The sequence below is a fragment of the Geotrypetes seraphini genome, chromosome 3, assembly GCF_902459505.1.
Source record: "Geotrypetes seraphini chromosome 3, aGeoSer1.1, whole genome shotgun sequence".
NCBI lineage: Eukaryota > Metazoa > Chordata > Amphibia > Gymnophiona > Dermophiidae > Geotrypetes > Geotrypetes seraphini.
This window is the reverse complement of record NC_047086.1, coordinates 227,368,305-227,392,730: the sequence shown is the minus strand read 5'-3', so window position 1 is coordinate 227,392,730 and position 24,426 is coordinate 227,368,305. Positions and strand designations below refer to the sequence as shown.

At 42.5% G+C, this 24,426-nt stretch overlaps 1 protein-coding gene across 1 annotated transcript in view; it reads right to left on the bottom strand.

Moving 5' to 3' along the window:
- Positions 1 to 24,426, bottom strand: part of GDF11 (growth differentiation factor 11) — a 329,403-nt gene that overhangs the window by 30,317 nt on the left and 274,660 nt on the right. Inside the window, exon 2 of the mRNA XM_033939173.1 lies at positions 20,936 to 21,309. Coding sequence (XP_033795064.1) covers positions 20,936 to 21,309 — 374 coding nt within the window. The remainder of the gene's footprint in view (positions 1 to 20,935; positions 21,310 to 24,426) is intronic.

The following is a 24,426-nucleotide window of genomic DNA, read 5'->3' as shown; positions in this document are numbered from 1 at the left end:
ATCTCTACTTGGCTATCCTTCATGTATACTCAGGTTCAAACTACCGGCCCATCGCTGGCATCCCTATTCTAACAAAAATCCTTGAAACCCACGTAAGCAAACAACTAGCCTCTCATATTGAACTATATCCATGCCTTCACCCATCCCAATATGGATTCAGAAAGCAACACAGCACAGAACTCCTTATCATCACCCTAATCACCAGAGTAAAACAACTACTAAGCATCGGCAATTAAGTAATACTATTCCAGTTTGATATTTCCGCTGCCTTTGACTCGGTAGGCCATCATTTGCTCATAACCAAACTATCTGAAAATGGAATTACAGGAACTGTGTTAGTCTGGTTCACAGACTTTCTATAAAATAAAGAGTACACGGTTAAAAAGGAAGGAGTATTCTCCAACCCTTGGAAAGCATTCTGCGGAGTTCCGCAAAGCTCTCCATTATCCCCCATCCTTTTCAACATTTTCATGAGCTCACTTGGAAACATTAAATTAGAAGACGAAACCTTACTATCCTACGCAGATGACATTCTTCTCCTCATCCCTATTACAAACAACCTACCAAACATAGACGAGAAAATTTCAAACAACACTGAAAAAATCCACACCTGGGTAACCACAAATAAACTTAAACTAAATGCCATCAAAACCAAAGCCATCTGTTTCCACACCGCTCAGCAGAATGCCCCAAGCATTAATCTTCAATCTGGTACCACCATCGCAGTAGAGAAATCCTCAAAAGTACTTGGCATCATTCTGGATGACACACTCACAATGGATCCTCAAATCTCCAGCCTCCGGAAAAAGACCATCTTCACTATGCGCCAACTAAGACTTATTAAGCCATACTTCCATCAACATCATTTTGCTCTGATTGTCCAGCTGATGGTACTACACCAGCTGGACTACTGCAACTCAGCATACTTGGGGGTCAACTCCTCTCTAGTTCACAAACTGCAGCTCATTCAGAACACAGCTATCAGACTTATCTTCAACCTAAAGAAATATGATTCAATCTCAGCCTACCTCAAACAATTACACTGGCTACCAATTTCATCGCAAATATTCTTCAAAACATCATGCATCCTACACTATATAATCCACAGAAACTCAGCAACTCTTCTCACCCAACTATTCTCAAATGCCTGGTCTACCTCCAGGAGACTCATAAACAGAATACAGTTGAATCTATCTTCCACAAAAAATCTCCATTACAGGCGTTTGTTCTACTCAATGCTTACATTCATAGGAGTAAAAACACGGAATAACCTGCCAGAAATGATCAGAAAAGAAACTAAACATACAACATTCCAGAAAAAACTGAAAACCTTCCTCTTTGACAGCTGAACCTACTTGACTTCTCAGAAATGAATCTTTCTACCTCTTTCACTAGATGAGCTCCTAGACAACTATGATTTCTTGCCCCCCTCTTACTCTCCTCCTCCTTTCAAGGCCCCTTTTAGTCTCTCCTCCTAATCCCCTTTCAATCCCTCTCTGAATGTCGCCTAGAACCTGAATAGATATGTGTGACACACAAATAGAAGATTAGATTAGGTTGGACTGACGCTACAGGGCTGAGTGACAGTCCATAATGTAATGGCTATGGCTGCCTCAGTAGCTTACTTCTGCTCTACATCTATTGAAGATATTTGCAAAGCAGCTACCTGTTCCTTGCTCAGACTCATGATCCTGGCATCTTGGGAGTCCCACATGTGAGAATATTATCCCTGCTTGTCCTCGGACAAAGTAGTTACTTATCTGTAGCAGGTGTTCTCTGAAGATAAGCAAGCATGTATACTCACAACCTGCACACCTCACCTTCTTAGCATTGTTACTTGAGCTGATGGTTCCACAAGCTGACATCGGTAGGAAAGCACTGGCACCTGTGAGGTACAGGCACTGTCTTAAAAAATTTGAAGTGACAGTGCACTTGGTAGTGTCCGTACCAGGTTCTGTGGATGGCATAACCCACATGTGAGAGTATAACCCTGCTGTCTTTGGCTGCTACAATTAGTAACTGCTGTGTGGGAGGGGAAGACATTATAAAGTGGAACTTAGCTAGTAAAATGTTGTAATACTATTGGATTATTGGTTTAATAATGAATTGATAAGGAGTGTGACTGTTGGGCAGACTGGATAGACCTCACAGGTCTTTATCTGCCATTATTTACTGCTACTGTTTTCAGTACTTCATGAATTAAATGTACAGGAGGCATTGTAATGCTCTAATGGAGGAAAGAAATTCTGTAGGGGCAACAATTATGAGGGTGGATGTTTCTGTGTCACATGTTGCAGTTCACCTGATCCTACTGTGACCCATTTATTCCTGGGTTGTTTTATTCTTTGAGGCAGTGGTGATAAATTAGTATGATTCTGTGGAATGATGGAAGCTGCTTTAATTGCATCCAATTCCTGCTTAAATTTATAGAGCTGTTCTTTAATACTAGCAAGCTGAAGACAGATGGGGCAAGCTGTAAACCTCCATATGGTGTGCCTTAGAACTAAAGCAACACACAGATTATTCTGAATAAAAGCCATCTTGATTGGTTGTGATAGGAATTAACAGAGGAGTATACTTGATTTTTTTTGCTTGTCTATATATGAGTAGGAAACTCAGGGGTGGGTGGGACTATAATTCTCAGTGAGTCACCAAGTTTCCTATCAAACAGTTCTGTAGGAGGGGTTAACAATGAGACACTGTTACACAATTTGCTGGAATTTACCTTTTCTCTTTTAAATCCAAATATCCCCAATAAATCTAGCAGTTTTTACAATATAATCTCTATTAAACTAGCTATAAGTCTTAAAGCTACTTTCTTACCTAGGAATGGCAATGGAAAATAAATCGTGCAGAGTTTGTGTTCACAGTTCAGGAAGCAAGTTAGGAAATTTTAGAAAGTTAGCAATATGAAGACAGAGTCAGTTTGAAAAATCTATCCTCTCTAATATCAGAGCTAGGTATAAAAAAGAGGGAACTTTTTTTTAGGGGGGGAGGGTCCTAGGGGGGAAGGGTCTAGGTTAGATCAGTACTCTACACTATAGTCAGCACAATTTAACTCAGTAATCAAAGTCTAGAGAAAATATATCAGGTAGCAAATCCTATAACCAGACAGTTGAGATATTTAAGAATAAATAAAAAATCACTTAGTAATGGTCTGGTTCTGGTCCTTACAGGACAGCACATGGATAGAAATACTAATTCTTTTGCTCCATTAGAGCATTGTGATGCTCAAGTAAAAATAATTTAGGTGGAACTAGAACTAGTGAAGGTAACTCAAAAAGAAAAGCACCCCCAAAACACAAATAAAGCTCAAAATGGAAAATTATTGCTGCTAGGGGATTCTATGATCAGATGCATTAACTTTAGAACACAGGTCAAGGAATCCAAAATAGTGAAATGCCTTCCAGGATCTTTGGCTACCAGGAATACCAGGCAAATAAGGACTATAATTAGGAAAGAAACTAAGAATACTAACACTTATGTTATCCACCTGGGAACAAATGACCTGGCCAACAATATCCCACTTGTAGTACAGAAAGCTTTTCAGGAGACGGGGGAGAGGTTAAAACCTTGTAAAGACTGTAGCTTTTTTGGAAGTACTGCCTATTTATGGAAAGGGAGAGAAAATATTACAATAGGTGGCTCAAAGCTTAGTATCATCAAGAAGGCTTTAAGTACATACTGTATGAGGATGGAATAATACATGGAAAAACAAGAGAATTTATTGTAATGATAGGCTGCATCTTACTATGGCAGGAAAAAGAATCCTTGCTGAGAAATTCAGGCAATATGTTTCTAGGTATTTAAACTAGGGGGTGGCATATGTATGCAGGTCATTTCCAGTGGCCACCCCCAGCAAAAGACAAGATGTGACAGTAATAAAGATAGCAATGTAAACAACAATATTAACAATTCATTACTTAGCAATGTAACTGGAAATGAGACTAAATAAAATAACTGTACAAAAAATAAGATTGCCACTGAAAGTTAGCTGGAAAGCAATGACCATAAATCCTCACAGTTTAAGCCAGGGGTGTCCAACCTGCAGCCCCGTGAAGTATTTTGTGCCGCCCCAATCGAGGGCGATGCAGTATTTTCCTCTGCTGACCCCAGGTGTTTACCATCTTGCCGGCTCCCTCCTCTGTCTTGCTGCAGCATTTGCACATTTGTGCGGCCCCAGAAACATTTTTATCAGCCAATGCGGCCCAGGGAAGCCAAAAGGTTGGAAACCCCTGGTTTAAGCAATAAAAATAATGATCTGCAAGCCCTGATGTTAAATGGGGGGATATGTCACAGAACAACTCGAATGCTACTTACGCTTCAATATCCTCCACCCTTCACAGCACTAGCAACATACAGCATAGAACTACACAGCGCAATCATAATCCAATTTGACCTAGTAGACTTCAGTTAAATGTTTGAGATCTTCAGTGACTTTGAATTTAGCATCCCAGTCATCTCCTGGTTCCAAGGCTTTCTAACCATCAGTGTTCAACCTCCTAATGAAATCTTTGGGAGCAAACCTAAATCTCGCATGAATAAAACATTTCACCTTTGTAGATGACATAACGATCATACTACCTGTAATGGTGGCATTAGTCAATACCCTCACCACTGTCATAAAATGAGTCCACATCATAGAAAAGTGGACTGCAACCCATCATCTCTAAATAAGAACAAAACCAAATTCCTTTGGCTAGGACCCTCAACTAACTCATGCTACACTCCAAGGATCACAGTAGATGACACAGACTTTCCATTAGAACTACATTTACAAATCTTAGGAGTAGAAATTGACAACCAACTATCCATGAAAAACTCCATACAATCAATAATAAAACAATCTTTCCATGTGATAAGAAAGTTAAAATCCATCAGAAAATACTTTGAACGGAGGCTTTCTGAATCATAGTGCAAACCCTAATCCAATCTCAACAAGACTACTGTAATGTAACAGTGGTTCTTTGCTCTAAAACATTGCTATTGCGTCTACAGTAGAGAGCTGCACGGGAACGGGGACGACGGGAATCCCGTGGGACCCGCGGGTTCCCCCTTTGGGTAATGGGGACCCCTTGGGGACGCCCCCTAGGGTCAAGGGGATCCCGTGGGGATGCCCCCTAGGGTCATGGGGATCCTGTGGGGACGCCCCTCGTGCTCTCGGGGATCCCGCGGGGTTCAATGCCTTTCCTACCTGCCCTGCTGCGAGGCCTCATCTTCCATTTTCTGCCTGCCCTGCTGCACATAGCCAATCATAAGTCTTCCCCGATGTCAGCGCTGACATTGGAGGGAGGGCTTAAGCAAAGCCCTCCCTTCCTCCGACGTCAGCGCTGACATCGGGAAGACTTCCGGTCGGCTGGGTGCCTCAATATTCCACCAGAAATCTTTTCCACTTAAAATTTCCAGCATGCAACAATATAAAGTCTACCAGGCAATTTACCTTATCCATCCAATATCAATTAGCAAAATGCTGGAACCAACTACCATTTATACTATGATCTTGTGACAACTATCTCAGATTCAGAAAACTTTTAAAAGCCTTTCTGTACCAAGACAGGGAGCCAACTGTGAAGTAACTGAAATGGTAATTGTAAAAGGCTATTTCTAAACTGTTTAATGCAACTCCTGGGACAAAACAAAGCGCCAACAATGACATACTTTTAACTATGTTTTTGTAACTGACACGACTGTATTAATAGTTGTACTGATCTACCTGTACTAGCTACCCTATTGAATAGCTGTGTAAAACTGTCCATTGTAACTTCCTGGGTAACTGACCCAACCTCTTGTAATGTAATCTGATCTTGAACTGAATAGGTAAAGGTGGAATAGAAAACCTGGTTAACATAATATAACATATTGTTACTATCACAGAGACACAGTTCATTGATTCCCATGGATGGGATGCAAACATACCAGGCTATAATCTTTTTAGGAAGTTCAGAGATGGTTAAAAAGGCAGAGGAGCAGCTATCTAAAGACCAATATCCAAGGGGCCTGGGGAAAGGTAGAAACAATATGGACCCACTTTTTTGATATAGCTTTCAATCCTTAACCCTACTCCTCTGCCCTCCAACCCAACCCACTGATTAACCATTCCCCTTAATTGTATCCATGACATCCTGTTTGTCTTGCCTGTTTAGATTGTAAGCTCTTTCAAGCAGGAACTATTTTCTTACTCTTTGTGACTCTGTGCAGCGCTGCATGCGTCTGGTAGCGCTATATAAATAATTAATAGTAATAGAAGATGGAACTTTTATCTACATGAGTGTTGTCTACAGACCTCCAACTCAATCACAGAACATATGAGTTGCCATACTGGGACAGACCAAAGGTCCATTAATCCCAGTATCCTGTTGCTTACAGTGGCCAACCCGGGTCACAAGTACCTGGCAAGATTCCAAGGAGGAAAACAAATCCCAGGAATAAGCTTTGGATTTCCCCAAGTCGTCATAATAATGACTTATGGACTTCTCTTTTAGGATATTATCCAAACTTTTCTTCTAATAAGCTAACCACTTTCACAACATTTTTTGGCAACAAATTCTAGAATTGCATTACCCATCGAGTGGAAATATTTTCTTCGGTTTGTTTTAAATCTACTTCTTAGTAGCTTCATTGAATGCCTCCTAGTCCTAGTATTTTTGGAAAGAGTAAACAAGTGATTCACATCTATATGTTCCACTCCACTAAATATTTTATAGACCTCTATCATATTTCCTCTGAGCTGTCTAACCTCCAGGCTGAAGATCCCTAGCCACTTTTAGCCTTTCCTCATAGGGAAGTCCCATCCCTTTTATCATTTTATTCACTCTTCTCTGTATCTTTTCTAATTCTGCTATATCTTTTTTGAGATGCGGTGACCAGAACTGCACACAATATATGAGGTGTAGCCACACCATGGAATGGCTGAAAGACATAACACTCTTATCTTTGTTTTCCATTCCTTTCCTGATGATTCTTAATATTTTATGTGCTTTCTTAGCTGTTGCCACACACTTCAACATATCCTCAACAATGACACCTAGATCCTTTTCCTGGGCAGTGACTCCTAACATAGACCCCTGCAACACGTAGCTATAATTCAGGTTCCTCTTTCCAATATGCATCATTTTGCAAATTGATAAATATTTGGTTGCAGATATCCAAATATTGGGAAAGAAAGGGGAGGTGCTTTTGCTGGGTGATTTCAACCTGCCAGATGTGGATTGGAAGGTTCCATCTGTGGAATCAGAAAGAAGTAGATATTGTGGATGCCTTTCAAAAGGCTCTGCTCAGACAACTGGTGACTGAACCTGCAAGAGAAAAAGCGATACTGGATCTGGTGCTCACAAATGGGGAAAGTGTCTCTAATGTCTGAGTGGTTGCCCACCTGGCCAGTAGCAGTCATCAAACAGTTTGATATAACAGCTAAAGTAGAGGGCAGCCACACAAAACTCTTGGATTTTAAACATGTGAACTTTAGTAAAATGGGGGAGTACCTGTAGAAAGAGCTGATAGGAGGGGAAGGATATAAGAGACATGGAAAAATAGTGGTCCAAGCTGAATTGAGCAATAAAAATGGCTGCCTACCTATATACGAGAATACATAAAAACAAGAATAAAAGGAAACTGTTATGGTTCTCCAAACAAGTGGTGGAGAAAATAAAGGTAAAAGAGTTGGCGTTTGTGAAATACAAAAAAAACCTCAAGTATAGAAAGGAACACCAGATGAAACTGAAAGAAGCCAAGAGAGAGAGATACATCTGGCAAAAGCAAAAGAACAGATGGCTAGAAATGTAAGAAAAAAAAAAAAGAGAGAGAGACAATTTTTTTTTTCAAGTATATTAGTGAAAGGTCAAACACAAAATATGGAAGTGAGACTGAAAGAACATAAGAATACTGTAGCCTGTCCTCAAGGTGCTTGTCACCTATCCTCACGATGATTAATCCAGGTCAACAGTACCTAGCAAAACCCCCAAAAGTAGTAACATTCCATGCTACTGATCCCAGTAGCCCGTCCTCACGGTAGCCAATCCAGGTTACTAGTACCTGGCAAAACCCCCAATAGTAACAACATTCCATGCTACCAATCCAGGGCAAGTAGTGGCTCCCCCATGTCTGTCTCAATAACCGACTATGGACTTTTCTCTTAGAATTTTTCACTGACTGTTTGTGCACATTAATTATTTGTGGTAATTGAGACCATATGATGTACGGGGCAGAGCATATTTAGGTTGAAAACTTGGTGCTAGTCACCCATGAGTTTCTGCCCGGGGCCAAAAAAGTCACTCAATATATATCTAGGCCCGTACTGAGGTGTTTCACATTCATTTATTTATTTATTAATTTATTTACTATTCTTATTCGGTCTGTGAATATTCTTTGAGAATCTAAATATCGGGCACTGTCAATGCTTTTTTGTTTTGTTATGTGACATTTTGACAGTTTTGTTTTGTTTTTTTTAGAGGTTTTTGCTTGCCTAACATTGCAAAGCCATAAGCAACTTCTAATACCGACCCCCCCCCAAAAAAAAAAAAAACCAACAGGTCTAGCCTGTAGGTAACTGTTACTGACAGGTCTGCCATGTTTTTTTCATTATGGGCACAGATGTTTTGTGTGTTAACATATGCAGAATATCTGCCCCATAAAAAAGTCAAGCCAAACAGGACCTTAGGCCCCTCCCCATGCATCCCAGGATGCTCTGGGAAGTCTCTCCATTTTGGAGTGGTGGGCCTGCAAGCAGGAGGGATAGTTCATCTCTCCTGATGTCTTCTTCACATAGGTTTCTCAGGGTAGTTCAAGGGTGTGAGGAGAGCCAGGTGGGGAGTGGGGGGGGGGGGGTTGGGAGCATCCAGTGGCTGGAGGGTGGGCATTTCTCCTGCTGATTTTTTTTTATAAAGTATGGGGAGTGGGGAAGGGAGTCGGTTCCGTGGGGAGTGCATGCAGTAGCAGGAGGGATTGAGCATCCCTCCTGCCAATTTTTTGAACAGTATGAGGAGTGGGGAAGGGGAGGGGTCCTGGCATGGGGGGTCAGTTCTGGTGGAGGTCGGTTCATCCAGTGGCAGGAGGGAGTGGGCATCCCTCTTGCCTCTCTTTATTTTTGTTCAGGGGGAGCATCGTCGGAGGGGGGCAGCTCAACCTTTTTTTTTTTTTTTTAATGAGACAAATATTGTGTATGTGTAACACATAAATCTATGCCATTATAAAAAAAAAAAAAAAAAGACCTGAACAACTGAGTAGCAGGAGACTGCTTTGGGGCTTCCCCTACTAGCTCTGCACATGTATGAGAGTTGGTTTCTAAATGACTGATCCTATGGGATTACGGAAGACCTCTGTAAAACTCATTTGCATGGGAAACAGTTTGAACATCGATCACCAATTAGAAATCAGCCCACAGTGATCCTGCATGGTCGTAATGAGCATTTTTAGTGCATCTAGCTTCTGGTCCCATTGAATCATGTTTGTCTACGTGTTCCACAATTTTATTGGAAAAATAGTGGAAGCATTGATGAAAGAAAGGATAGTGAATTTTCTAGAATGGGTTATTAGATCCGAGGCAACATGGTTTAACTAAAGGTACATAATGTCAAATGAATCTGATGGAATTTTTATAATTGTTTCCACTATTTTGCTCAGTGCTGAAGTCAGGCTTTCCGATCCATAATTTCCTAGATCTCCCCTGGAACCCTTTTTAAAATCTTCAGGTACTACAGACAATTTTAGCGACAGGTTACAGATCACTAACAGCAAGTCAGCAATTTCATGTTTGAGTTTTTTTAGTACCCTGGAATGTATACCATCTAGTCCAGGTGATTTATCACTTTTTAATATGTCAGTTTGGCTTAGTATATCTTCCAGATTCACCGAGATTTCTTTTAGTTCGTCCGCATCATCACCCTTGAAAACCATTAACAATTCCAGTAGATCTCATACATCATCTTACATAAAGACCGAAGCAAAGAATTAATTCTGTCTCTATGCCATGACCTTATCCTCCCTGAGCGCCCCTGTTGCTCCTTGATCATCCAATGGTCCCACGGATTCCCTCACATATTTTCTGTGTCTGATGTATCTAAAAGAATTGTTGCTATGAGTTTTGCCTTTTTGGCAAGTTTCTCTTCATATTCCCTTCTTAGGTTTCTTTATCAATGTTTTGCATCTAACTTGCCAATGCTTATATCTGTTCTTATTTTCTTCATTTGGATCCTTTTTCCGTTCTTTAAAGGTTGTCTTATTGGCTCTAATAGCCTCTTTCATGGCACCTTTTAACCTTGCCGGCTCTCGTTTCCTCTTCTTTCCACCTTTGTAAATATGTGGCATACATATCTGGACTATCTTTTATTTTTGAAATGACTTCCATGATGGTATTTTAAAATAATAATGGTAAAAAAAGACCTGCTCTTGAAAAGCTGTGGATACTGAGGGCTCTGTAGTATGCTATTCACAATACTAAAATGCTAATTTCTAAAGTTCAGGGTGTTCCATCAGTTCATGGGAACTTTTTTAGGCATCTTTCAAAAGCGCACTAAAGCGTACTAAAGAGCCCTCAGTACCCACAGCTTTTCGAGAGCAGGACTTTTTTTAACCAATTTATGTTTTGTGACCCTTCTCAATTAGAGTAGGCTTGACAATATTTTTGGATTTTAAAATAATATCCATGCCTGATTTATAGTCCTAACCTTTGCAATTGATCTTTTTAGTTATGAACCACTATGTGGAAAGTGATGAGGAAAAAGCAAATGTGCTAAACAAATATTTATTTTCTTTGTTCACAGAAGTAAATCCTGGAGTTGGACTGCTATTGGCTAGCAAAGTTATACATAGGAATGGAGTGGATACTGCACTGTGTTCATGGAAGAAGATGTTTATGAATAGTTTGAAAAATTGAAGGTGGACAAAGCCAAGGGACCAGACGGAATCCATCCTCAGGATATTGAGGGACCTCAGAGGTTCTGGCAGGTTCTTTTAAAGATTTGTTCAGTAAATCCTTGAAGATGGGAAAGGTTTCAAGGAATTGGAGAAGAGTGGATATGGTCCCTCCTCACAAAAGTAGTCACAGATGAAGCAGGAAACTACTGGCTGGTAAGCCTCACTTCAGTTATTGGAAAAATAAGCATTGCTGAAAGAAAGGATAGTGAATTTCCTATAATTTGATGGGTTTTAAGATCTAAGGCAACATGGTTTAACTAAAGGTGCGCAGTAATACAAACAACATTATAGTAGTTCACGGCAGCTATGATCAAAAGTCCACTGCATATATGTTGCCAAACAGCTCATTAACATACAAAAGTTCAAAAAAGTAGAGAAAAAGAGACCACAGAAAAAGAATAATGTTCCTTATTTTCAGTACATCAACTCCTGCAATGGAGCTAGCACAGTCATTGGTCTCTCGAAAAACTCCACAAAAACAACCAACTTTTTCCAATATCTTCAATAATAAATATGCAGTCAGGTACTTAATTTCATGGTTGCCAAGGATGGTCAATCATGGCAAAAAGCAAAAACTGTTGCTGATCTTCACGCCATAAACAAATTCAGGCAAACCAAATATTTTGGCACAAATAACTGTTGAGGAAAGGCTCTGGTGTTAATTTAATTCCCTCTCACCCACCTCAAGACAGAGCATTTTGATTTATAGGCTCTTCAGCCAACCAGGAGCAGGGTATTACTTTGGTAGGATTTTTCTGTCCTTTCTTTATTCTTCCAGGTGTAATACTTCTGCACCACAGTATGGCTAGGAAACATCGTATCATCAAAGCTGCTATTCAGGTTACAACAGAAAATGCAGACAGAAAATGTTACCCAGGCAGAGGGAATGGTTCCATGTGCAAACTATCTTCAGCTTGAATCTCTCATGAAAGAAGTAAAGGAAATGAGAGAGGAGGTGGCAAGACTGAGAAGTATCCGTGAGAATGAGAGGTACATCCATGAAATGGTTCATAAGGTATCAGATTTCCAGCAGTGGGGAAAAAGAGGCTGTTCTGAGGGAAGACAGCTAAACTCAGATTACGGAACATTACAAGATTGGTACTGTTATTCCACCCACCCTTGAACTGAAGAACATGTATGCTGTCCTGGAAGTGGAGGAGATGAGAACATCCCAAGGAGAGGAAGGACCAAAGCTAGAAATCCCCAGAATTACTGGATCCATGACCACTAGGAGGCATAAGGTAGTTGTAGTTGGTGATTCCCTTTGGAGGGGTACAGAAGAATCCAAGCTGCAGACCAGACATATGTCACGAGAGGTATGCTATCTGCCTGGTGCCAAAATCCAAGATGTCATGGAGAGCTTGCCGAGACTCATCAATCTTAATGACTATTAGCCGATAATGTTCATCCATGTTGGCACTAACGATACTGCCAGTTACCCCAGCGAATATATAAAAATGACTGTGACTCTGGGAGAGAAGGTAAAGCAGTCAGGTGTGCAGATAGTATTCTCTGTAGACAAACGGAGGAAATGCAGGCACACTTTTAGGTGAAGTCCGCTGACCGAGCCTACATGTCGGAGCTCTCCTCTAGCTAATTAAGCTTTTTTTTAAAAGGCTACTGGGCATGTGCAGGAGACTTACACTCTCAGCCCATCCCCTTAGACCACAGGTGTCAAAGTCGGTCCTCGAGGGCCGGAATCCAGTCGGGTTTTCAGGATTTCCCCAATGAATATGCATGAAATCTATGTGCATGCACTGCTTTCAATGCATATTCATTGGGGAAATCCTGAAAACCCGACTGGATTACGGCCCTCGAGGAGGGACTTTGACACCCCTGCTTAGACCATCAGGTTTTTTTTATTACCATTCCTGACAGGTCACAACCTCTTTCCTGAAAGATGGCTTTCTCTCAAGGAAACTTCTATAGACAAAAAAAAAAAAGTAAACAAATTTATAGTCTATGAAGGCTTTCCATTTTAATTTTGTTAAAAAAAAAAAAAAAAGTGGCACGGAAAGACTCCTCAATGAAGTTTAGATTTACTAAACATTTTACCAGGAAATGTTTTCTCTCTGGAGCACCGTTTGTTTCCAAAGGTAGGCACTAGGACTGGGAGGGAACTGTGTTTCAGCGCTGACATGACAGCTGCAATGGATGGCGGTTCCTGCACCAGCACTTCTCAGGCTGCAGTGCTGAAGAAAACTTTGAAGCGCTCGACGCCACTTGCTCTCCCCCCCAGGGCCCAATTTAAGCACCACAAGGGGAGAGAAACCAACTGCCCCCGAAGCCACACGACAATAACAAATCGACAGATTTGGGTGCCCGCTGCAAAAAAGTCCAAACACTATAAAAGTACTCTATTCCTTCACCATCATCGCTATTGGGGCAAGAAGTGGATTTCCTTTCAGTGGCTTTGAAGAAGGCTTCCGGGGGGTCTGTCTAGGCCTCGCGGTCCTCTCCTGGCCACAAGCAGAGGAGTTTAGTTTCTTCAGGTAATTCTTCAAAACCTGGGAAATCTTCAAAATCCAAGCGGAGGGCCTTTCCACCTTCCCCTCGAGACACTCCTTCTGTTAAGCGTCCATCTCCACCGGACATTCAGCAGGACAACCCTACTCCAGATGTTTCAAATTTTTTCCTCCTGCAGCGTCTGGTGCAAGAAAGTTCAACCTTGCTACAGCTTCTTTCTCGCAATCCTCCTGTTCTGCAACCTCAGCAGTGCTCCACCTGCATGGACCAATTTTCTTCAGGAGATCATCTCATTTCAAGTCCTTTTCCACAATCACCAAATTTAGCCTGGGGGTCAGGTACCCCTATCTTTTCTTCACCAACACAGGGGGGGCACCTTCCCCTCCTGAATGGTCAGCTACAGATGTTCTGCCTGTTTCTGATTCTAATCAGCTACACCATCCAACTGAAGAGTACTTCTATCTGAAATTCCTATAGAAGGTGTCCTCATTGCTAAGTCTTAATAAAGTAGCGATACCCACGAGCAGTAAGGATTTTCAAGCGATCCTCCAATTCTGTAAGACGCCAGTTAAGGAATTAATTTTTTTACAAGCACATCTGGTCTTACAAGACCTCCAGTTAACTAATTGGCAGAAACCTTTATCCATCTGTACGGTTTCCAAGCATTTAGAATTGAAGTGTAAGATCCAAAAAGCTCCTGGTCACGATCTCCAAAAACTAACTCACCACTCAATGGTCTTGGAGTCGGCTCTTAAGAAGGCTAAGATGTCTAAATCACCATTAAGTGTGCCTCCTGGACTCCATAGGATGCAAGGTTTATCAAGGATCTATGCTCTCGTCTAGGATTATTACACACCAATTAGAAGTTCTCCATTTTCAGCATTCTATTCTGCAGCAGATAGAGGCTGCTTCCACGGAAACAATGCTTATCCTTCCTGTTGCGCTTCAGGAATCCACTTATCTTATCAAAGCCAACTATGATGCTTATGACATGACATCTCACAGTGCAGGAGTAGCTATAGTGGCTAGACGCTCAGCTTGGCTCTGAGCATCTGATCTTCGGGAAGATTTGCACGATAGATTAGCAGATGCCCCCTGTCTTGGAGATAGCCTTTTTGGTGAAAAGGTGCAAGCTACAGTTTCTCAACATAAGGAAGACTCTTCTACGAGCAGAGAGATTTCGGCTCACTCTACCAAACATTCTCATCCATTTCGACGCCATTCTTCTTTTTCTTACAGAAGAGCTTACTATCAACAATTTTTTTCAGCACTATTATCCAACACGCAGGTTTGCTCCTTATACTTGTCCTCCTCTACAGAGATCTCAAGACTCTTCTTATGGCCAGAAACAGCACACAAAAGGCAAACAGTCAACTACACCTCGGATCCCTGTGCTGAAACCTAGTCCTAGTTTATGACCATTTAACCAGTGTGGGGGGGGGGAGGGCTATCTCTTTTCCTTCCAGAAAACCATCACGATGGATCAGCCAGGGATACTTCCTCAATTTCCTTCCCGGATGCATTCCATTCCACCCACCTCATCTTTTCTTAGTTCCATTACTCCTTAACTTGTAGCAGAGGTCTCCTACACAACAATGCAGTCGAAGAGATACCGCATTCTACACAGATCCAAGGCTTCTATTCCAGGTTGTTCCTGATCCCCCAAAAGACCCAAGGACTCCGATCTATTTTCGATCTCTGTCCACTCAATGCCTGCCTCAGGAAGGAGAATTTCAGAATGATTTCACTTCCGAAAATTCTACCTCCGCTGATGCAATACAATTGGCTAGCCACCTTAGACCTCAAGGATGCTTATATGCATATTCCCATTCACCCCTCCCACTGGCACTTTCTTCATTTCATGTTCCTGAATCTGTATTTTCAATACAAGGTGCTGCCCTTTGGCCTATCGTCAGCGCCAAGAGTATTCACAAAGTCTCTAGTGGTAGTGGCAGCACACATAAGAAAACAGCATCTACCTTACTTGGATGACTGGCTCCTGGTAGCTCATTCCAAGGATCAATTGCTTCTCACCATTCAAACCACAGTGAAATGTTACAATCTCTAGGTTTTCCAATCAACTACCAAAAATCCAAGCTAACTCCAACTCGCTCCCTTTCATTTATCAGAGCACTTTGGATACCAGTGCAGCAAGGGTGCATCTTCCTCCAGACAGACATCACACAATTATTGCTCTAGCAACTCACTTTAGGCAGGCTTTGGCTCTTCCAGCCCGCACTGTTCTACGTCTGCTAGGTCACATGGCTGCTTCGATCAGTCTTGTGCCAAATGCATGTCTTCATATGAGACCTCTACAGTGGCATCTGAAGTTGCATTGGGATCAGAAACATCATTCCCTCAACAAGATGATTTCATTACCTGCAAAAGTTCAAGACTCCCTCCTTTACCATCCCTACAGGAGGGGCTGCCTGTTTCAACCTCAGTCACCTACTCTCACAATCACAACGGATGCCTCCAATTAGGGATGGAAGGCTCATCTTGACCTCTTGCAGACCCAAGGCCAATGGTTGACAACCGAATGTTCCCTGCACATCAATCATCTCGAGCTGCGAGAAGTGTATTATGCGCTCTAGGCATTCTGCCCTTGGATTTCCGACAAACACATTCTTATTCAGATGGACAATCAAGTCACAATGTTTTATATAAACAAACAGGGAGGCTTTGGCTCGTTTCCTCTCTGCAGAGAAGCTTACCGCCTGTGGACCTATGCTCTGACTTTACGAGTCCATCTATAAGCGGTATACATACCAGGAGAACACAATATCCTTGCAGACTCTCTGAGCAGAAAACTCAATCCTCACAAGTGGTCTCTTCATCCATCGGTTCTGTTTCATCTTTAGAGGACTCCATCCCTGGTTCTCTTTGCTTCACAGTCCAATACCAAATGCAGCAAGTTCTGTTCCCTTCGACCAGCTCCACAAGCTTTAGTAAGGAATGATTTTTCTATTTATTGGGGTCACAACCTGCTTTATGCCTTCCTGCCGTTTCCTCTCATTTCCAAAGTGCTTCAGAAAGTCTCCAGAGATTCGGTTCACATCATTCTCATTGCTCCCCGTTGGCCCAGACAAATTTGCTATCCTTCTGGATGCTCCTCCAATTCCACTGGGGTACCATCCCTCTCTCCTATCTCAACAGGAGGGGCAGTTATTTCATCCCAATCTTCGCAGTCTAAATTTGACAGCCTGGAAATTGAAAGCTCAAATTTAACACATTTACTGCTTTCTCAGCCAGTAAAGACTGTACTGCTTGCAGCTAGAAGACCGTCTACTAGACCGTGTTACCAATCCTAGTGGACTCATTTTTCTATCTGGTCACAAAATCACCAGATGGATCTTCTTGTTTGTCCAATCGATTGTTTTATCATATCTTCTCATTTGTCAGACTCGGGCCTCAAATCTAACTCAATTCAATTTCATCTTGCAGCTAGCTATCTCAGCTTTCCATACCTATGTGGATTGTAAACCAATTTCACAAATCCACTAGTTTCTTATTTTATCAGAGGCCTCAATAATCTTCGTCCTCCAGTGCGAGCTCCTCTACCAGCATGGGACCTGAATTTAGTACTGGATATTTTAATGCATGACCCAATTGAACCATTGGGGTCTGCTTCACTTTCTATACTTTCTTGGAAAATAATTTTTCTTACTGCCTTTACATCAGCCAGAAGAATTAGTGAACTGCAAGCACTGGTCACAAATTGCCTGTATCTCCAATTTTTTCTCAATAGAGTACAATTAAGAACTCATCCAAAACTTCTTCCTAAAGTAGTCAGATTTTCATCTTAACCAGACTATTACTTTGCCTTGGATTTTTTCCTCCTCCTGACGCCTCTTCAGCGTAGCAGACTCTACATAATTTGGATTGCAGGAGAGCATTACTTTTTTATCTCAAAACAACTGCTCCCTTATGTCAGACAAATCAACTGTTTATTTCCTATAACCCAGCTACCCAAGGAAAGGGCTATGAGTGTAGGTTTCCCGCACGTGCCCTGTAGCCTTTTAAAAAAAAAAAAAAAAAAGCTTAATTAGCTAGGGGAGAGCTCCAGCATGTAGGCTCAGTCAGCGGACTTCACCTACAAGTGTGACTGCATTCCTCTGCTGTCTACGGAGAACATCTGTTACAGGTAAGCAACTTTGCTTTCTTATCCATCCCTGTCAAGGGTAAAGGCTAGGGCAGAGAAGCTCGCATCCCGGAGATGAATGCGTAGCTACATGGATGGTGTCATCGAGAGCATTTTGGCAACCTGGACCATGGGATGATTTTCCAAGGGCTGGTGTGCATCTATCAAAGAAGAGAAGAAATGTATTCAGCGGCAGCAGGCTGGCTAATCTACTGAAGAGGGCTTTAAACTAGAAGTGATGGGGCAGGGTGATCAAAGCCCCCAAGTGAGTATAAGCCTTCAGATAACTAAATCACTGAATACCTCTACATGGATGGGAAAAGCAGCAATGTCTTGAACGCAGTACATACTAATGCTCAAAGTATGGGAAACAAAATTATGGATCTAGAAGATGTGATGGAAGAATATGAGTTGGATATAGTGGAGATCACAGAGACATGGTTTACGGAGAACCATGACTGGGATGCAATTATACCAGGTTATCAGGAAAGACAGGGTAGGAAGAAAAGGAGGGGGGAGTAGCGTTATATTTTAAAGATCATATTAAAGCCACACAATTGCAGGGTCTGCAAGGCAAGGAAGAGGCACTGGTACTGTGGATCAATTTGGAAAGAGGGAATGGTGAATAAATTTACATTGGTGTGATATACAGACCTCCTTCACAGACGGAAGAAGTGGACAGAGATTTAATAGTAGACATTCAGAATATATTTAAAAAATGGGAAGTTTTTCTAATAGGTGATTTTAACATGCCGGATTTGATTGGGGTATCCCTAGTGCAGGGTTTTCTAGAATTAGGGAGATCCTGGAATCTCTACAAGGAGAACTGTTCCACAGTTGGTAATGGAACCCACATGGGATGGGGTCATATTAGACTTAGTGCTTACAAACGGGGAAAGTGTTTCTGATGTTCCAGTGGTTAATCTGGCATCCGGTGATCACTGCATGGTACGGTTTAATATTAAGATGGGTATAGAGGGCTAATTAAAAAGCAAAGGTTTTAGGCTTTTAAAAAAACTAACTTTGTTCAGATGGAGGATTACGTCAAGGAATTGTTTGGATGGGAATGTCTGGAAGGAGTGGAAATGCAGCGGGCAAAACTGAAAGAAGTAATTGTAAGAATGACAAACTTTTTGTGAGGCAAGTAAATAAAAGTAAGAGGAAAAGAAGGCCACTTTGGTTCTCAAAAGTAGTAGCTGAGAAGGTAAGGAATAGGAGGTTATTTTTCATAAACTACAAAAGATCACAGAAAGAGGAAGACAGGCAAAAATATCTGGAAAAGTTAAGAGAGGTTGGTCGTATAGTCAGGAAAGCAAAGATGTAAATGGAAGAAAAAATAGCTGACACGGTAAAATGGGGAGACAAGACATTTTTTAGATATATTAGTGGTATTGTGAGACTCAAAGATGAAGGGGAGAAATATGTAGAAGCTGATAAGGCTGAATTGCTTAACAAATTTTTCTGTTCTGTGTTCGTGGCTGAAGCGCAGGGAACGGGACCGCAGAAGACACACGTGAATAGGGAAGGAGGAATAATAGACCCTGATTGATTTTCAGAGAGTTGTGTTTGTGAGGAGCTATCTAAAATAAAGGTAGACAAAGCGATGGGGCTGGATGGTGTACAACTGAGGGTGCTCAAGGAACTTAGGGAAGTTCTGGTGGCTTTGCTGACTGACCTTTTCAATGAGTCTCTAGATTTGGGAGTGGGACCAGAGGACTGGAGAAGGGTGGATGTGATTCCTCTCCATAAAAGTGGAAATAAGGAAGAAGTAGGGAATTACAGGCCAGTAAGTCTGACTTCTATGGTAAACAAATTAATGGAAACGCTTTTAAAACAGAGAATGGTGGTTTCTGGAATCCGGTGGATTTCAGCAGTGTTTCTCAACCTGCGGTACGCGTACCCCAGGGGGTACGTGGGCTGCCTTTTGGGGCTATGCGAGCTGGCCGCTGGCCGCCGCCCGGGATCTCTCCCTGCCTGTTCCCCACTGAAGCCGCATCCCTGGAACACCCCCCCCTCCCCCCAGTATCTTTGGAAGAACAAATGGCAGGAGGGAAGCTCACTCCTACAGGGCCGCGTGCTGCAATGATGGGGCTTTCCCCTTCCATTACATCTTCAGTTGCAGTGGGAGAGGCCGAAGGCTCTGGCTCAAAATGGCGATTTTGAGCCAATCAGGGATTTCAGCCCCTCCCACTGTATCCCAATCATTGCAGCATATAGCCCTGTAGGCAGGAGGGAGTGAGTTTCCCTCTTGCTGTTTGCTCTTCCAAAGGTATGGGTGGAGGTTTTCGGGGATGTTGGGGGTGATGTGGGGGGCAGAGATGGAGGAGGAATGGGATATCACGGGTATGTCGGGATGTCAGGGGGAGGGATGTAGGGCTCTGTGGCTCAGCTGATCTTGGCAGGGGGAATACCCATCAGCTGAGCTACCAGGAATACTCCAAAACTAGCTCAGCTGATGGGGATTCCTCCTGCCCGATCAGACAAGGTAGTTGGTGGGTATATCTACATAACTTGTTTTTGAATGCTTTTCACATGGATGTTTTTATTTTTGAAAATGGAAAAAAAAGGTAGACATCCTAAGGACCAAAACTTATACCTTGCTCATTTTCAAAAATAAAAGATAGACATTTGGTAGCTTTGAAAATGGGCATTTTTCCTGTTGGATTTGTGGACTTTTTGCACAAAACTTCCAACCTCAGACTTAGGCACATTTTCTAATTGCATGGCTGCAGTACAAATGGCCTTAGCACACAGGAAAGACCTGAGGTAAGAACATGCTAAGGCTCTGGCTTTAGCAAAAGGGCCCATAAGTGAGAGGAAGGTGTAATACAGATTAATAGTTTGTGTGGCTGGGCAGATTGGATAGGCCTTATCCTCATTATTTGCTATCACTTTCTATGTTTGTTTGAAGTTTTTTTTCTCTTGTTTTACAAATATACATCAAAGAATAAACATCAATGAATAATCATTGAATAGGTATTCTGAGTCATTTTCACACATGACTAGGGTTACCAGATTTTTGGAAAGGAAAATCTGGACCCATGGCCCCGTCCCCAGGCCCACCCCATTTTGCCTGGTCACGCCCCATTCCGCAGGCCATGTTCTGCCCCCAGGCCCGCCCCCTCAATCTGTTAGCTCATCGGGATGGCATCTGCGCAGGCACTGGTGTGACGCGATGACATCACGCACATGCGCAGATGCTGTCCCGACGTCGCTTGTTGCTAGAAGCTTTTCAAAACCCAGACAAAGTGCTGGGTTTTGAAAAGCCATTTGGGACCCCCCCCCCCCCCCCCCGGACATGTCCTCGAAAAGGAGGGCATGACCGGGGAAATCCAAATGTCTGGGAACCCTACACATGACAGTATAGCTTCCCTCTCCACCACCACCTTATCCATTGTATAGAAGCCAGTTACGCACCAGTCCTTCTGCCCCAGGGCCAAGGGAAGTGACAGCCAGGTCATTCCCGTTGGGATCAAAGGCATTAATCTCAATACCCCAGTTGTTCTGCGGCTGTTTGAACCAGTTCTGTAGTACATGCTTGAAGTCTATGCTCTGCCAGTGGCCAATGCGGGAGTTCAGATCAATTTTGAGTGAGCGGATGCGGATATGGCGGCTTCCTTCTTCTGTCACAGGCTTGAGACGCAGGATCTGCAGGTATACTGTGGCTGTGTGCTGGATGGGGCGCAAGTAGACCCAAAGCTGGGCTTTCAACACTTTTGTGAACATGATCTTAGGGCTGAAATTGAAGTAACAGCAATGGGGGTTCCCATCTAGCCGGACTACTGGATCCGCTAAAAAACAAACAAGGAAAAACAAATATTGTAATGCATGAGAGATATAGTTTTTTTCTAAAGACATTTCATTTATTGTGATCATTATATACAAAAAAATAAGTAAAGGTTTAAACAGCCCAGTTGGCAGCCTGATGTCCTTCGATTGCCCCACATAAAACATATCTTCATCAACTTTGACAAAACTAGTCACACTTTCCAAATTTTCTTACTTTTATACATATAACCCCAGGCAAAAAAATTCTATTTTGGGATTATGAGTAAAATGTCATCCACCCAGTCCTCCTTAGAAAAGGTTCAAAGAAAAATGACCAAGATGATAAAGGGAATGAACTCCTCTCGTATGAGGAAAGACTAAAGAGGTTAGAGCTCTTTAGCTTGAAAAAGAGATGGCTGAGGGGTGATATGAATGAAAGTCTACAAAATCCTGAGTGGTACAGGTGAATTTATTAGTATTATTATTTTTACTCCATTGGAAATTACAAAGACTAGGGCAGAAGTTCTCAACACGCAGTACGCATATCCTAAGAGTCTTCTGCCCTCTTTCTTCTTCAACCCCTTGGTGAAGCCACTACTGTCATCGTTGCTTCTGCAATTAATTTTGACTCCTGCATTAGGGAACAGGCTGAGCTCCTGTGGGTCCTGCATCTCCCAACTATCTCTTTGACTTCAATGGGTTAGTTAAAGCATTTCAAACACACTGCCTGCTGCTAACCTGGAAGCTTCTCTTCTGCCACGTCCTTACCTCTGTCAGAACTTTCTATTTCTGCCTAGGCTGGATGTGACAGAGGAGAGGCTTCTGGGTTATAAGCAGGCAGCTTGTAAGAATCGCTGCCACTAACCCCTTTGAAGCAAGAGAGAGCAATGCATGTTAGTTGTGGGTTGGGGATGAGGGACGGAAGAAAAACTGTTGCAGGAGAGATAAGAGGGATGAGACAGGGAGAAATAGACATGAGCTAGAGGGGAGAGAGTAGTGCATGGGGAGAGAGTATGTTAGTTGTGAGTGGGGTTGGGGAGATGGAAGGAAGGAAAAATGTGAAGGGATGAGAGTGGGGAGGGAAGGAAGGAAAATTGTTGGAGGGATGATAGTGGTGAGAGAGGGAAAAATGAACATACGGAGGGGAGGGAGAGAGTGTGAAATGGACATGGGGGGGGTGGAGGATAAGGACATACAGACATGTTTATGTATGTTAGGATTTATAGACCACACTTCGCTATAATATCAATGTGGTTTACAAAAATGTATAAAAATGAAAAGAATACCATATAAGTAAAAAGGCTAAAAATTAAAATAAAAAATTCAGAATGCTGCATGGGGAAGGAAGAGAGATTTTGGACTTAGGGAAAAAGGGAGACAGAGAGAGAGAGATAAGAACATAAGAATTTGCCGCTGCTGGGTCAGACCAGTTGTCCATCATGCCCAACAGTCCGCTCCCACGGTGGCCCTCAGGTCAAGACCAGTGCCCTGAGACCAGCCCTACCTGCATATGTTCCAGTTCAACAGGAACCTGTCCAACTTTGTCTTAAATCCCTGGAGGGTGTTTTCCCCTATAACAACCTCCAGAAGAGCGTTCCAGTTTTCCACAACTTTCTGGGTGAAGAAGAGCTTCCTTACATTTGTACGGAATTTATCCCCTTTTAATTTTAGAGAGTGCCCTCTCATTCTCCCTACCTTGGAGAGGGTGAATAACCTGTTTTTTTCTACTAAGTCTATTCCTTTCAGTATCTTGAATGTTTCTATCATGTCCCCTCTATCTCCTCTTTTCAAGGGAGAAGAGGCTCAGTTTCTCTAATCTCTCACTGTACGGCAACTCCTCCAGCCCCTTTACCATTTTAGTTGCTCTTCTTTAGACCCTTTCGAGTACCGAGTCCTTCTTCATGTATGGCGACCAGTTCTGGACACAGTACTCCAGGTGAGGGCGCACCATGGCCTGGTACAGCAGCATGACAACCCTCTCCGATCTGTTCAAGATCCCCTTCTTAATCATTCCCAGCATTTTGTTTGCCCTTTTCGCTGCCGCCGCGCATTGCGCGGACGACTTCATCGACTTGTCGATCAGAACTCCCAAGTCTCTTTCCTGGGAAGTCTCTCCAAATACTGCCCCGGACATCCTGTATTCGTGCATGAGATTTTTGTTACCGATATGCATCACTTTACACTTATCCACGTGGAACCTCGTCTGCCATGTCGCGGCCCATTTCTCGAGCGTGTTTATGTCACGTTGCAGATGTTCGCAATCACTACTCTGAATAACTTTGTATCGTCTGTAAATTTAATCACCTCACTCGTCATACCAATTTCCAGGTCGTTTATAAATATGTTGAAGAACACGGGTCCAAACACTGAACCCTGCATCACTCCACTGGTGACGCTTTTCCAATCTGAGTATTGTCCATTTACTCCCACTTTCTGTTTCCTATCCACCAGCCAATTTTTAATCCACGTGAATATTTCACCCTTGATTCCATGGCTTGCAATTTTTCGAAGTAGTTGTTCATGCGGAACCTTGTCGAAAGCCTTCTAAAAATCCAGATATACAATGTTGGATAGTGGGGTGTATGAGAAGGAGGGAGAGATACACAGCAGGTGGAGAGGGAAGAAAGAGAAATGGATCCAGGAGCAGAAGAAAGTGATGGATAGATGCCAGACGATGGGAGTAAGGGATGAGAGACGGAAGGGAAGAGAGAAAGAAAGGACAGGTAAAGGGAAGAGAGAAGGGACAGGGAGATGTCAGGTTAGGAGTGGAGAGACGGGAAGAGGGAGCAGATGCTGGACTAGAAGAGTGGAGAGAGGACGATGCTGGGAATGGTGGAAACCTTTTAGAGAGGCCAGGATGGGGAGGAGAGGTGTGGCAAGGAAATGAATGAGAAGATAGTGATTACAGAGAGTAGAAATGTGGTAATGGGAAGTAAATTAATGATGAAAGGGAATGGAGGGTTGAAGAAGGAGTGAGATGGGGAATGGGACAGCTAATGGGTAAAAGAAGATAGAAATTTTATAGGTAGCTGAAAAGTAAAGAGAAGGATGAGAAGAGGCAGAAAAGAGTTAAAAAGGACTGATAAATATTAAGAGGCAGGTGCAGTGAGGGAATACAAGTAAATAGGAGAGAGGAGAAA